The sequence below is a fragment of the Oncorhynchus gorbuscha genome, linkage group LG03, assembly GCF_021184085.1.
Source record: "Oncorhynchus gorbuscha isolate QuinsamMale2020 ecotype Even-year linkage group LG03, OgorEven_v1.0, whole genome shotgun sequence".
NCBI lineage: Eukaryota > Metazoa > Chordata > Actinopteri > Salmoniformes > Salmonidae > Oncorhynchus > Oncorhynchus gorbuscha.
The window spans coordinates 108310167-108324694 of NC_060175.1; the positions used below are offsets into that span (position 1 = coordinate 108310167).

At 40.8% G+C, this 14528-nt stretch overlaps 1 protein-coding gene across 2 annotated transcripts in view; it reads right to left on the reverse strand.

The window, feature by feature from the left end:
* Positions 1-14528, reverse strand: part of tafazzin (tafazzin, phospholipid-lysophospholipid transacylase) — a 40767-nt gene that overhangs the window by 14646 nt on the left and 11593 nt on the right. For both annotated transcript variants that reach the window (XM_046344847.1, XM_046344846.1), the window contains exons 4-7: positions 10530-10575; positions 6032-6117; positions 4534-4614; positions 4419-4460 (exon numbers count right to left, since the gene is read on the reverse strand). In XM_046344847.1, coding sequence (XP_046200803.1) covers positions 4419-4460; positions 4534-4614; positions 6032-6117; positions 10530-10575 — 255 coding nt within the window. The remainder of the gene's footprint in view (positions 1-4418; positions 4461-4533; positions 4615-6031; positions 6118-10529; positions 10576-14528) is intronic.

The following is a 14528-nucleotide window of genomic DNA, read 5'->3' on the forward strand; positions in this document are numbered from 1 at the left end:
CAATAATATATAATGATTGTGTTTCTACAGTAGCTCCAACAGTCAGTAATATATAATGATTGTGTTTCTACAGTAGCTCCAACAGTCAGTAATATATAATGATTGTGTTTCTAGCTCCAACAGTCAGTAAAATATAATGATTGTGTTTCTACAGTAGCTCCAACAGTCAGTAATATATAATGATTGTGTTTCTACAGTAGCTCCAACAGTCAGTAATATATAATGATTGTGTTTCTACAGTAGCTCCAACAGTCAGTAATATATAATGATTGTGTTTCTAGCTCCAACAGTCAGTAATATATAATGATTGTGTTTCTACAGTAGCTCCAACAGTCAGTAATATATAATGATTGTGTTTCTACAGTAGCTCCAACAGTCAGTAATATATAATGATTGTGTTTCTACAGTAGCTCCAACAGTCAGTAATATATAATGATTGTGTTTCTAGCTCCAACAGTCAGTAATATATAATGCTTGTGTTTCTAGCTCCAACAGTCAGTAATATATAATGATTGTGTTTCTAGCTCCAACAGTCAGTAATATATAATGATTGTGTTTCTAGCTCCAACAGTACAGTAATATATAATGCTTGTGTTTCTAGCTCCAACAGTCAGTAATATATAATGATTGTGTTTCTACAGTAGCTCCAACAGTCAGTAATATATAATGCTTGTGTTTCTAGCTCCAACAGTCAGTAATATATAATGATTGTGTTTCTACAGTAGCTCCAACAGTCAGTAATATATAATGATTGTGTTTCTACAGTAGCTCCAACAGTCAGTAATATATCATGATTGTGTTTCTAGCTCCAACAGTCAGTAATATATCATGATTGTGTTTCTAGCTCCAACAGTACAGTAATATCTAATGCTTGTGTTTCTAGCTCCAACAGTCAGTAATATATAATGCTTGTGTTTTAGCTCCAACAGTACAGTAATATATAATGCTTGTGTTTCTAGCTCCAACAGTCAGTAATATATAATGATTGTGTTTCTACAGTAGCTCCAACAGTCAGTAATATATAATGATTGTGTTTCTAGCTCCAACAGTCAGTAATATATCATGATTGTGTTTCTAGCTCCAACAGTACAGTAATATCTAATGCTTGTGTTTCTAGCTCCAACAGTCAGTAATATATAATGCTTGTGTTTCTAGCTCCAACAGTACAGTAATATATAATGCTTGTGTTTCTAGCTCCAACAGTCAGTAATATATAATGATTGTGTTTCTACAGTAGCTCCAACAGTCAGTAATATATAATGATTGTGTTTCTAGCTCCAACAGTCAGTAATATATAATGATTGTGTTTCTAGCTCCAACAGTCAGTAATATATAATGCTTGTGTTTCTAGCTCCAACAGTACAGTAATATATAATGATTGTGTTTCTAGCTCCAACAGTCAGTAATATATAATGATTGTGTTTCTAGCTCCAACAGTCAGTAATATATAATGATTGTGTTTCTACAGTAGCTCCAACAGTCAGTAATATATCATGATTGTGTTTCTACAGTAGCTCCAACAGTCAGTAATATATAATGATTGTGTTTCTACAGTAGCTCCAACAGTCAATAATATATAATGATTGTGTTTCTACAGTAGCTCCAACAGTCAGTAATATATAATGATTGTGTTTCTACAGTAGCTCCAACAGTCAGTAATATATAATGATTGTGTTTCTAGCTCCAATAGTCAGTAATATATAATGATTGTGTTTCTAGCTCCAACAGTCAGTAATATATAATGATTGTGTTTCTACAGTAGCTCCAACAGTCAGTAATATATAATGATTGTGTTTCTACAGTAGCTCCAACAGTCAGTAATATATAATGATTGTGTTTCTACAGTAGCTCCAACAGTCAGTAATATATAATGATTGTGTTTCTAGCTCCAACAGTCAGTAACATATAATGATTGTGTTTCTAGCTCCAACAGTCAGTAATATATAATGATTGTGTTTCTAGCTCCAACAGTCAGTAATATAATATCCAACAGTACAGTAATATCTAATGCTTGTGTTTCTAGCTCCAACAGTCAGTAATATATAATGCTTGTGTTTCTAGCTCCAACAGTCAGTAATATATAATGATTGTGTTTCTAGCTCCAACAGTACAGTAATATATAATGCTTGTGTTTCTAGCTCCAACAGTCAGTAATATATAATGATTGTGTTTCTACAGTAGCTCCAACAGTCAGTAATATATAATGATTGTGTTTCTACAGTAGCTCCAACAGTCAGTAATATATAATGATTGTGTTTCTACAGTAGCTCCAACAGTCAGTAATATATAATGATTGTGTTTCTAGCTCCAACAGTCAGTAATATATCATGATTGTGTTTCTAGCTCCAACAGTACAGTAGTATCTAATGCTTGTGTTTCTAGCTCCAACAGTCAGTAATATATAATGCTTGTGTTTCTAGCTCCAACAGTACAGTAATATCTAATGCTTGTGTTTCTAGCTCCAACAGTCAGTAATATATAATGCTTGTGTTTCTAGCTCCAACAGTACAGTAATATATAATGCTTGTGTTTCTAGCTCCAACAGTCAGTAATATATAATGATTGTGTTTCTACAGTAGCTCCAACAGTCAGTAATATATAATGATTGTGTTTCTAGCTCCAACAGTCAGTAATATATAATGATTGTGTTTCTAGCTCCAACAGTCAGTAATATATAATGCTTGTGTTTCTAGCTCCAACAGTACAGTAATATATAATGATTGTGTTTCTAGCTCCAACAGTCAGTAATATATAATGATTGTGTTTCTAGCTCCAACAGTCAGTAATATATAATGATTGTGTTTCTACAGTAGCTCCAACAGTCAGTAATATATAATGATTGTGTTTCTAGCTCCAACAGTCAGTAATATATAATGATTGTGTTTCTACAGTAGCTCCAACAGTCAATAATATATAATGATTGTGTTTCTACAGTAGCTCCAACAGTCAGTAATATATAATGATTGTGTTTCTACAGTAGCTCCAACAGTCAATAATATATAATGATTGTGTTTCTACAGTAGCTCCAACAGTCAGTAATATATAATGATTGTGTTTCTACAGTAGCTCCAACAGTCAGTAATATATAATGATTGTGTTTCTACAGTAGCTCCAACAGTCAGTAATATAATAATTGTGTTTCTAGCTCCAACAGTCAGTAATATATCATGATTGTGTTTCTACAGTAGCTCCAACAGTCAGTAATATATAATGATTGTGTTTCTAGCTCCAACAGTACAGTAATATCTAATGCTTGTGTTTCTAGCTCCAACAGTCAGTAATATATAATGCTTGTGCTTCTAGCTCCAACAGTCAGTAATATATAATGATTGTGTTTCTAGCTCCAACAGTCAGTAATATATAATGATTGTGTTTCTAGCTCCAACAGTCAGTAATATATAATGATTGTGTTTCTAGCTCCAACAGTCAGTAATATCTAATGCTTGTGTTTCTAGCTCCAACAGTACAGTAATATCTAATGCTTGTGTTTCTAGCTCCAACAGTCAGTAATATCTAATGCTTGTGTTTCTAGCTCCAACAGTACAGTAATATATAATGATTGTGTTTCTAGCTCCAACAGTCAGTAATATATAATGATTGTGTTTCTAGCTCCAACAGTCAGTAATATATAATGATTGTGTTTCTACAGTAGCTCCAACAGTCAGTAATATAATGATTGTGTTTCTACAGTAGCTCCAACAGTCAGTAATATATAATGATTGTGTTTCTACAGTAGCTCCAACAGTCAGTAATATATAATGATTGTGTTTCTAGCTCCAACAGTCAGTAATATATAATGATTGTGTTTCTAGCTCCAACAGTCAGTAATATATAATGATTGTGTTTCTACAGTAGCTCCAACAGTCAGTAATATAATGATTGTGTTTCTACAGTAGCTCCAACAGTCAGTAATATATAATGATTGTGTTTCTACAGTAGCTCCAACAGTCAGTAATATATAATGATTGTGTTTCTACAGTAGCTCCAACAGTCAGTAATATATAATGATTGTGTTCCTACAGTAGCTCCAACAGTCAGTAATATATAATGATTGTGTTTCTACAGTAGCTCCAACAGTCAGTAATATATAATGATTGTGTTTCTACAGTAGCTCCAACAGTCAGTAATATATAATGATTGTGTTTCTACAGTAGCTCCAACAGTCAGTAATATATAATGATCCCACAACAGGTGATCCACTCTGGTGAGAGAAGGTAGTGATCCCACAACGGGTGATCCACTCTGGGCCTCTCCTTTATAACCTCCCAAACATGTTTTTTATGGATCTTCACGATTCATGTGGATGACCTATTTTGAGATCAAAACGGCAAATATTGCCAAAAAGTGACGACTTTGCACCCCTGACCTTCAGTACTGACACACAGGAAGACAAACAGACAGACACCTAGGTAACTCACCCCATTTCAACCGTATAAACTCCTCAGTCATGTTGACTTTCCCTGAGAGAAAAGAGAGTTTCAGTTTCAGTAGAGGACTTTCCCCCTATAACACACAGAGCGAGAGAGATCGTACCCTCAGGGAAGATGTGTACCCAGTCTCCTCCATTCAGCTTCTCCAGAAGAAAGTCCATGCCTTTCTGATACACCCCATCACCTAGGAGACACAGGCACGCCAATATATTAAAGAGAAACACATGGAGAGACATGCACACCTCTTAGCAAAGAAAAACATTACAGCCTCCAGTCTTCTTGGGTATGATGCTACAAGCTTGGCACACCTGTATTTGGGGAGTTTCTCCCATTCTTCTCTGCAGATCCTCTCATGCTCTGTCAGGTTGGATGAGGAGTGTCGCTGCACAGCTATTTTCAGGTCTCTCCAGAGGTGTTTGATCAGGTTCAAGTCCGGACTCTGGCTGGGCCAATCAAGGACAATCAAAGACTTGTCCCAAAGTCACACCTGCGTTGTCTTAGCTGTGTGCTTAGGGTCGTTGTCCTGTTAGAAGGTGAACCTTCTCCCCAGTCTGAGGTCCTGAGCGATATGAAGCAGGTGTTCATCAAGGATCTCTCTGTTCTTTGCTCCGTTTATCTTTTCCTTGATTCTGACTAGTCTTCCAGTCCCTGCTGCTGAAAAACATTCCCACAGCATGACGCTGCCACCACCATGCTTCACTGTAGGGATGGTGCCAGGTTTCCTCCAGATGTGACACTTGGCATTAAGGCCAAAGAGTTAAAACTGTATTTCTTCAGACCATTGAATCTTGTTTCTCATGGACTTAAGAGTCCTTCAGATGCTTTTGGCAAACTCCAAGCGGGCTGTCATGTGCCTTTTACTGAGGAGTGGCTTCCGTCTGGCCAATACCATAAAGGCGTGATTGGTGGAGTGCTGCAGAGATGGTTGTCCTTCTGGAAGCTTCTCCCATCTCCACAGAGAAACTCTGGACCATCGGGTCCTTCTCCCCCGATTGCTGAATTCCTTCGACCTCAAGGCTTGGTTTTAGCTCAGACATGCACTTATATAGGCAGGTGTGTGCCTTTCCAAAACATGTCCAATCAATTGAATTTACCACAGGTGGACTCCAATCAAGTTGTAGAAACATCTCAAGGATGATCAATGGAAGCAGGAAGCACCTGAGCTCAATTTCGGGTCTCATAGCAAAGGGTCTGAATAGTTATGTAACTAAGGTATCTGCTTTCTAAAAACCTGTTTTCGCTTTGTCATTATTTTGTGTGGATTGATGAAAATAAATATATATTTTTAATCCCATTTAGAATTATTGTGCAACATAACAAAATGTGGAAAAAGTCAAGGGTAGAAAGGGTTAATATAAAAATATAAAATATATTTTTTTAAACACTGCTACTAGTCGGACTCTCAATCTCACAGGCACAAACATGACTCGTCACATTACCACGGTAACCTCCGGGTCACAAAAATTGAAATGAAAACAAAATATCACATTACCTCTTACTAGTAATACATTTGTGACTGGTAAAAAATCTGAGCATGTCCTCCCAAATGAAGGTGCCACCAATCTCCTGTGCCCCACAGTCCCTCCCCCTCCCATCCTCACCTCTGCAGACGGGAATACACTTCCCTCTGCTGAAGAACCTGGAGTGTAACTCTTTGGTGAAACAGATGTCTGACGCAGCCGGAGTCCTGTCCAATAACAAACCAGACAGATCACATACGGTCCAATCAGAAACCAGACTGACACACAATTCATCCAACTGAAGTAAAAAAAAAAATAGAAAAGTTAATTTCATGAAGAAAATGTGGGGTGCATGCTAGCTGGTGAAGAATCAATTGATTGATAGGATATTATATCCTGAACATGGGAAAGTTGGTTTGGTGTCTAGCAGAACAGTCCAAGAGTTACTGTTGGCGAGTTATTAGAGGTCAGGATAGCCTGAACATGGGAGAGTTGTTTTAGTGTCTCTAGCTTGAACAGTCCAAGAGTTACTGTTTGCGAGTTATTAGAAGTTAGGATAGCCTGCACATGGGAAAGTTGGTTTGGTGTCTCTAGCTTGAACAGTCCAAGAGTTACTGTTGGTGAGTTATTAGAGGTTAGGATAGCCTGAACATGGGAGAGTTGGTTTGGTGTCTCTAGCTTGAACAGTCCAAGAGTTACTGTTGGTGAGTTATTAGAGGTTAGGATAGCCTGCACATGGGAAAGTTGGTTTGGTGTCTCTAGCTTGAACAGTCCAAGAGTTACTGTTGGTGAGTTATTTTATGCAAATGTAATAGGTGTTGACAAGCTGAAGGTACCAAGCTGTCTGTTTAAACTACGCACACACAGCTTAGACACCCATACATACCCCACAAGACATGCTACCAGAGGTCTGTTTAAACTACTAACACACAGCTCAGACACCCATACATACCCCACAAGACATACCACCAGAGGTCTGTTTAAACTACTAACACACAGCTCAGACACCCATACATACCCCACAAGACATGCCACCAGAGGTCTCTTCACAGTCCCCAAGTCCAGAACAGATTATGGGAGGCGCACAGTACTACATAGAGCCATGACTACATGGAACTCTATTCCACAGTACTACATAGAGCCATGACTACATGGAACTCTATTCCACAGTACTACATAGAGCCATGACTACATGGAACTCTATTCCACAGTACTACATAGAGCCATGACTACATGGAACTCTATTCCACAGTACTACATAGAGCCATGACTACATGGAACTCTATTCCACAGTACTACATAGAGCCATGACTACATGGAACTCTATCCCACAGTACTACATAGAGCCAGCGACATGGAACTCTATTCCACAGACATAGAGCCATGACATGGAACTCTATTCCACAGTACTACATAGAGCCATGACTACATGGAACTCTATTCCACAGTACTACATAGAGCCATGACTACATGGAACTCTATTCCACAGTACTACATAGAGCCATGACTACATGGAACTCTATTCCACAGTACTACATATAGCCATGACTACATGGAACTCTATTCCACAGTACTACATAGAGCCATGACTACATGGAACTCTATTCCACAGTACTACATAGAGCCATGACTACATGGAACTCTATTCCACAGCAGGTAACTGATCTAAGCAGTGAAATTAGATTTGAGGACTGAGGGCACACAATGTTTTGTGAATTCTGTAAAAAATGTATTGTAATGTTTTTTAAATTATATAACAGCCTTAATTTTGCCAGATCCCCAGGAAGAGTAGCTGCTGCCTTGGCAGGAACTAAGGGGGATCCATAATAAACCCCAGGAAGAGTAGCTGCTGCCTTGGCAGGAACTAATGGGGATCCATTATAAACCCCAGGAAGAGTAGCTGCTGCCTTGGCAGGAACTAATGGGGATCCATAATAAACCCCAGGAAGAGTAGCTGCTGCCTTGGCAGGAACTAATGGGGATCCATAATAAACCACAGGAAGAGTAGCTGCTGCCTTGGCAGGAACTAATGGGGATCCATAATAAACCCCAGGAAGAGTAGCTGCTGCCTTGACAGGAACTAATTGGGATCCATAATAAACCCCAGGAAAGAGCTGCTGTGGCAGGAACTGATCCATAATAAACCCCTAGCTGCTGCCCTGGCAGGAACTAATTGGGATCCATAATAAACCCCAGGAAGAGTAGCTGCTGCCCTGGCAGGAACTAATTGGGATCCATAATAAACCCCAGGAAGAGTAGCTGCTGCCTTGGCAGGAACTAATAGGGATCCATAATAAACCCCAGGAAGAGTAGCTGCTGCCTTGGCAGGAACTAAGGGGGATCCATAATAAACCCCAGGAAGAGTAGCTGCTGCCTTGGCAGGAACTAATGGGGATCCATAATAAACACCAGGAAGAGTAGCTGCTGCCTTGGCAGGAACTAATGGGGATCCACAATAAACCCCAGGAAGAGTAGCTGCTGCCTTGGCAGGAACTAATGGGGATCCATAATAAACCCCAGGAAGAGTAGCTGCTGCTGCGTTTATAAATTGAGAAAGTTCAGCACTGTTGCTACTCTCCCTAGGAGTGTCCGTCCTGCAAAGATGACTGCAAGAGCACAGCGCAGAATGCTCAATGAGGTTAAGAAGAATCCTAGAGTGTCAGCTAAAGACTTACGGAAATCTCTGGAACATGCTAACATCTCTGACGAGTCTACAATACGTGAAACACTAAACAAGAATGGTGTTTATGGGAGGACACCATGGAAGAAGCCACTGCTGTCTGAAGTTCGCAAAAGAGCATCTGGATGTTCCACAGTGCTACTGGCAAAATATTCTGTGGACAAATGAAACTGTAGTTAGGTTGTTTGGAAGGAGCACACAACACTATGTGTGGAGAAAAAGAGGCACAGCACACCAACATCAGAACCTCATCCCAACTGTAAAGTATGGTGGAGGGAGCATCATGGTTTGGGGCTGCTTTGCTGCCTCAGGGTCTGGACAGCTTGCTATCATCGACGGAAAAATGAATTCACAAGTTTATCCAGACATTTTGCAGGAGAATGTAAGGCTATCTCTCTGCCAATTTAAGCTCACCAGAAGTTGGGTGACGCAACAGGACAACGACCCAAAACACAGAAAACAGAATGGCTTCAACAGAAGAAAATACGCCTTCTGGAGTCCTGACCTCAACCCAACTGAGATGCTGTGGTATGGCCTCAAGAGAACGGTTCACCCCAGACATCCTAAAATATGCCTTCTGGAGTCCTGACCTTAACCCAACTGAGATGCTGTGGTATGGCCTCAAGAGAACGGTTCACCCCAGACATCCTAAAATATGCCTTCTGGAGTCCTGACCTTAACCCAACTGAGATGCTGTGGTATGGCCTCAAGAGAACGGTTCACCCCAGACATCCTAAAATATGTCTTCTGGAGTCCTGACCTTAACCCAACTGAGATGCTGTGGTATGGCCTCAAGAGAACGGTTCACCCCAGACATCCTAAGAATATTGCTGTACTACTAAAACAGCTGTACCATTAGATCGGTGTATTTTTGTTCCGTACACAGATCTGAATGGCAGAGAAGTAGACAAATGTCTAACTTTTATAAACAATTTAACAATGTCAGTTGTTTAGAAAAAGTTACAGAAAATGTTGTTGATGCATTATGGTAACTTTTTATCATAACATTTTTGTTCTGCAGTCAGATTTTAAAAGCAGAGAAGTCGAGGAAGATTTCATATGCTCGGTTTGTCTAACATGGAACCCAAACCGGTTGCGCGCGTGCGCCATCGTGCATACATTTATTTTGTCCCCCCCCCACACCAAACGCGATCACGACACGCAGGTTAAAATATCAAAACAAACTCTGAACCAATTACATTCATTTGGGGACAGGTCGAAAAGCATTAAACATTTATGGCAATTTAGCTAGCTAGCTTGCACTTGCTAGTTAATTGTCCTGGGATATAAACAATGAGTTGTTATTTTACCTGAAATGCACAAGGTCCTCTACTCCGCCAATTAATCCACACATAGAACGGTCAACCGAATCGTTTCTCGGTCTCTCCTCCTTCCAGGCCTTTTCTTCTCTGGACTTTATAATGCGATTGGCAACTTTCATGAATTAGGTGCATTACCGCCACTGACCTCGTTCGTCTTTCAGTCACCCACGTGGGTATAACCAATGAGGAGATGGCATGTGGGTACCTGCTTCTATAAACCAATGAGGAGATGGGAGAGGCAGGACTTGGGTATAACCAATGAGGAGATGGGAGAGGCAGAACTTGCAGCGCGATCTGCTTCACAAATAGAACTGACCTCTATTTTAGCCCGCTTGTTGTTGCGTGCGAGCAGTGTGGGTGCAATAATTGAATAATATAGATTTCTAAATTTAATTTTTATACCATGTAGTCAGTGATGATGTCACACTGGGGAGATTTAGAATATAGAAAATATATCACAAGCAACTCAAGTGAGACCAGTATCCACGTTTGAACGGCGTTTCTAGCTTAAACGGTGTAAGTGGATTAGTGTGCTAAAGAAGAGGATCAAAGATTTAAGTGGCTGGTTTTTCTTCTCAAACCTCACAACAACAATAAAAACATGAGTATGACACTTAATAAACACAGCATCACTCACCAGCGCATCTTGTTGAAGTTCCAGAGGTGTCTGAGTCTCAGAACTCCTGTTGGAGAGAGAGAAGAGAGGAGAGGGAATATTTAAACATTTAAACATGAATATTGAAAATATACCATCTTGGATTTGACATAGTTTTCAATATATTGTTGCAAATTATATACTCTACGGGCAAAGAGTCTCTGTTACTTTGAGACTTCTGATCCAATTAGTAAGCATTCCCAAAAGAGTGGATGGGAAATGGATTCAAAATGGTCGCCCTCTGCTGGTGATTTGCAGGATGTGAACAGGTGGGATACTATGCTGGGTCACATCTTTCTTTCCCCCCAACACAGTTAAGCCAAAACCAACGTCCGTTATTCAGAGAGGCGTTCTACAGCGCTTTGAGCACTTTCCAAGTCCGGAAGTGAATATCACGTGAAATTTCAGTCACTGATTAATAACATTAATAACATAGACAGGGCTCTAACTCCTCTAGCTCCACAATGAAATAGGGTGCAGGCCAGGCAGCAGGCTGTTAGCCAGCCTGCCAGCATAGTGGAGTCTGTCACTAGCACAGTCAGCGTAGTCAGCTCAGCTATCCCCATTGAGACCGTGTCTGTGCCTCGACCTAGGTTGGGCAAAACTAAACATGGCGGTGTTCGCCTTAGCAATCTCACTAGGATAAAGACCACCTCCATTCCTGTCATTACTGAAAGAGATCATGATACCTCACATCTCAAAATAGGGCTACTTAATGTTAGATCCCTTACTTCCAAGGCAGTTATAGTCAATGAACTAATCACTGATCATGATCTTGATGTGATTGGCCTGACTGAAACATGGCTTAAGCCTGATGAATTTACTGTTTTAAATGAGGCCTCACCTCCTGGCTACACTAGTGACCATATCCCCCGTGCATCCCGCAAAGGCGGAGGTGTTGCTAACATTTACGATAGCAAATTTCAATTTACAAAAAAAAAAATGACGTTTTCGTCTTTTGAGCTTCTAGTCATGAAATCTATGCAGCCTACTCAATCACTTTTTATAGCTACTGTTTACAGGCCTCCTGGGCCATTTACAGCGTTCCTCACCGAGTTCCCTGAATTCCTATCGGACCTTGTAGTCATAGCAGATAATATTCTAATTTTTGGTGACTTTAATATTCACATGGAAAAGTCCACAGACCCACTCCAAAAGGCTTTCGGAGCCGTCATCGACTCAGTGGGTTTTGTCCAAAATGTCTCTGGACCTACTCACTGTCACAGTCATACTCTGGACCTAGTTTTGTCCCATGGAAAAAAATGTGTGGATCTTAAGGTTTTTCCTCATAATCCTGGACTATCGGACCACCATTTTATTACGTTTGCAATTGCAACAAATAATCTGTTCAGACCCCAACCAAGGAACATCAAAAGTCGTGCTATAAATTCACAGACAACACAAAGATTCCTTGATGCCCTTCCAGATTCCCTCTGCCTACCCAAGGACGCCAGAGGACAAAAATCAGTTAACCACCGACTGAGGAACTCAATTTAACCTTGCGCAATACCCTAGATGCAGTTGCACCCCTAAAAACTAAAAACATTTCTCATAAGAAACTAGCACCCTGGTACACAGAAAATACCTGAGCTCTGAAGCAAGCTTCCAGAAAATTGGAACGGAAATGGCGCCACACCAAACTGGAAGTCTTCCGACTAGCTTGGAAAGACAGTACCGTGCAGTACCGAAGAGCCCTCACTGCTGCTCGATCATCCTATTTTTCCAACTTAATTGAGGAAAATAAGAACAATCCGAAAATCCTTTTTGATACTGTCGCAAAGCTAACTAAAAAGCAGCATTCCCCAAGAGAGGATGGCTTTCACTTCAGCAGTGATAAATTCATGAACTTCTTTGAGGAAAAGATGATGATTATTAGAAAGCAAATTACGGACTCCTCTTTAAATCTGCGTATTCCTTCAAAGCTCAGTTGTCCTGAGTCTGCACAACTCTGCCAGGACCTAGGATCAAGAGAGACGCTCAAGTGTTTTAGTACCATACCTCTTGACACAATGATGAAAATAATCATGGCCTCTAAACCTTCAAGCTGTATACTGGACCCTATTCCAACTAAACTACTGAAAGAGCTGCTTCCTGTGCTTGGCCCTCCTATGTTGAACATAATAAACGGCTCTCTATCCACTGGATGGTACCAAACTCACTAAAAGTGGCGGTAATAAAGCGTCTCTTGAAAAAGCCAAACCTTGACCCAGAAAATATAAAAAACTATCGGCCTATATCGAATCTTCCATTCCTCTCAAAAATTTTAGAGAAGGCTGTTGCGCAGCAACTCACTGCCTTCCTGAAGACAAACAATGTATACGAAATGCTTCAGTCTGGTTTTAGAACCCATCATAGCACTGAGACGGCACTTGTGAAGGTGGTAAATGACATTTTGATGGCATCGGACCGAGGCTCTGCATCTGTCCTCGTGCTCCTAGACCTTAGTGCTGCTTTTGATACCATCGATCACCACAATCTTTTGGAGAGATTGGAAACCCAAATTGGTCTACAAGGACAAGTTCTGGCCTGGTTTAGATCTTATCTGTCGGAAAGTTATCAGTTTGTCTCTGTGAATGGTTTGTCCTCTGACAAATCAACTGTAAATTTCGGTGTTCCTCAAGATTCAGTTTTAGGACCACTATTGTTTTCACTATATATTTTACCTCTTGGGGATGTCATTCGAAAACATAATGTTAACTTTCACTGCTATGCGGATGACACACAGCTGTACATTTCAATGAAACATGGTGAAGCCCCAAAATTGCCCTCGCTAGAAGCCTGTGTTTCAGACATAAGGAAGTGGATGGCTGCAAACGTTCTACTTTTAAACTCGGACAAAACAGAGATGCTTGTTCTAGGTCCCAAGAAACAAAGAGATCTGCTGTTGAATCTGACAATTAATCTTAATGGTTGTACAGTCGTCTCAAATAAAACTGAAGGACCTCGGCGTTACTCTGGACCCTGATCTCTCTTTTGAAGAACATATCAAGACCATTTCAAGGACAGCTTTTTTCCATCTACGTAACATTGCAAAAATCAGAAACTTTCTGTCCAAAAATGATGCAGAAAAATTAATCCATGCTTTTGTCACTTCTAGGTTAGACTACTGCAATGCTCTACGTTCCAGCTACCCGGATAAAGCACTAAATAAACTTCAGTTAGTGCTAAATACGGCTGCTAGAATCCTGACTAGAACCAAAAAATGTGATCATATTACTCCAGTGTTAGCCTCACTATACTGGCTTCCTGTTAAGGCAAGGGCTGATTTCAAGGTTTTACTGCTAACCTACAAAGCATTACATGGGCTTGCTCCTACCTATCTCTCTGATTTGGTCCTGCTGTACATTCCTACACGTACGCTACGGTCCCAAGACGCAGGCCTCCTAATTGTCCCTAGAATTTCTAAGCAAACAGCTGGAGGCAGGGCTTTCTCCTATAGAGCTCCATTTTTATGGAATGGTCTGCCTACCCATGTGAGAGACGCAAACTCGGTCTCAACCTTTAAGTCTTTACTGAAGACTCATCTCTTCAGTGGGTCATATGATTGAGTGAAGTCTGACCCAGGAGTGTGAAGGTGAACGGAAAGCTTCTGGAGCAACGAACCGGCCTTGCTGTCTCTGCCTGGCCAGTTCCCCTCTTTCCACTGGGATTCTCTGCCTCTAACCCTATTACAGGGGCTGAGTCACGGGCTTACTAGGGCTCTTTCATTACCGTCCCTAGGAGGGGTGCGTCACCTGAGTGGGTTGAGTCACGGGCTTACTAGGGCTCTTTCATTACCGTCCCTAGGAGGGGTGCGTCACCTGAGTGGGTTGAGTCACTGGCTTACTAGGGCTCTTTCATTACCGTCCCTAGGAGGGGTGCGTCACCTGAGTGGGCTGAGTCACGGGCTTACTAGGGCTCTTTCATTACCGTCCCTAGGAGGGGTGCGTCACCTGAGTGGGTTGAGTCACTGGCTTACTAGGGCTCTTTCATTACCGTCCC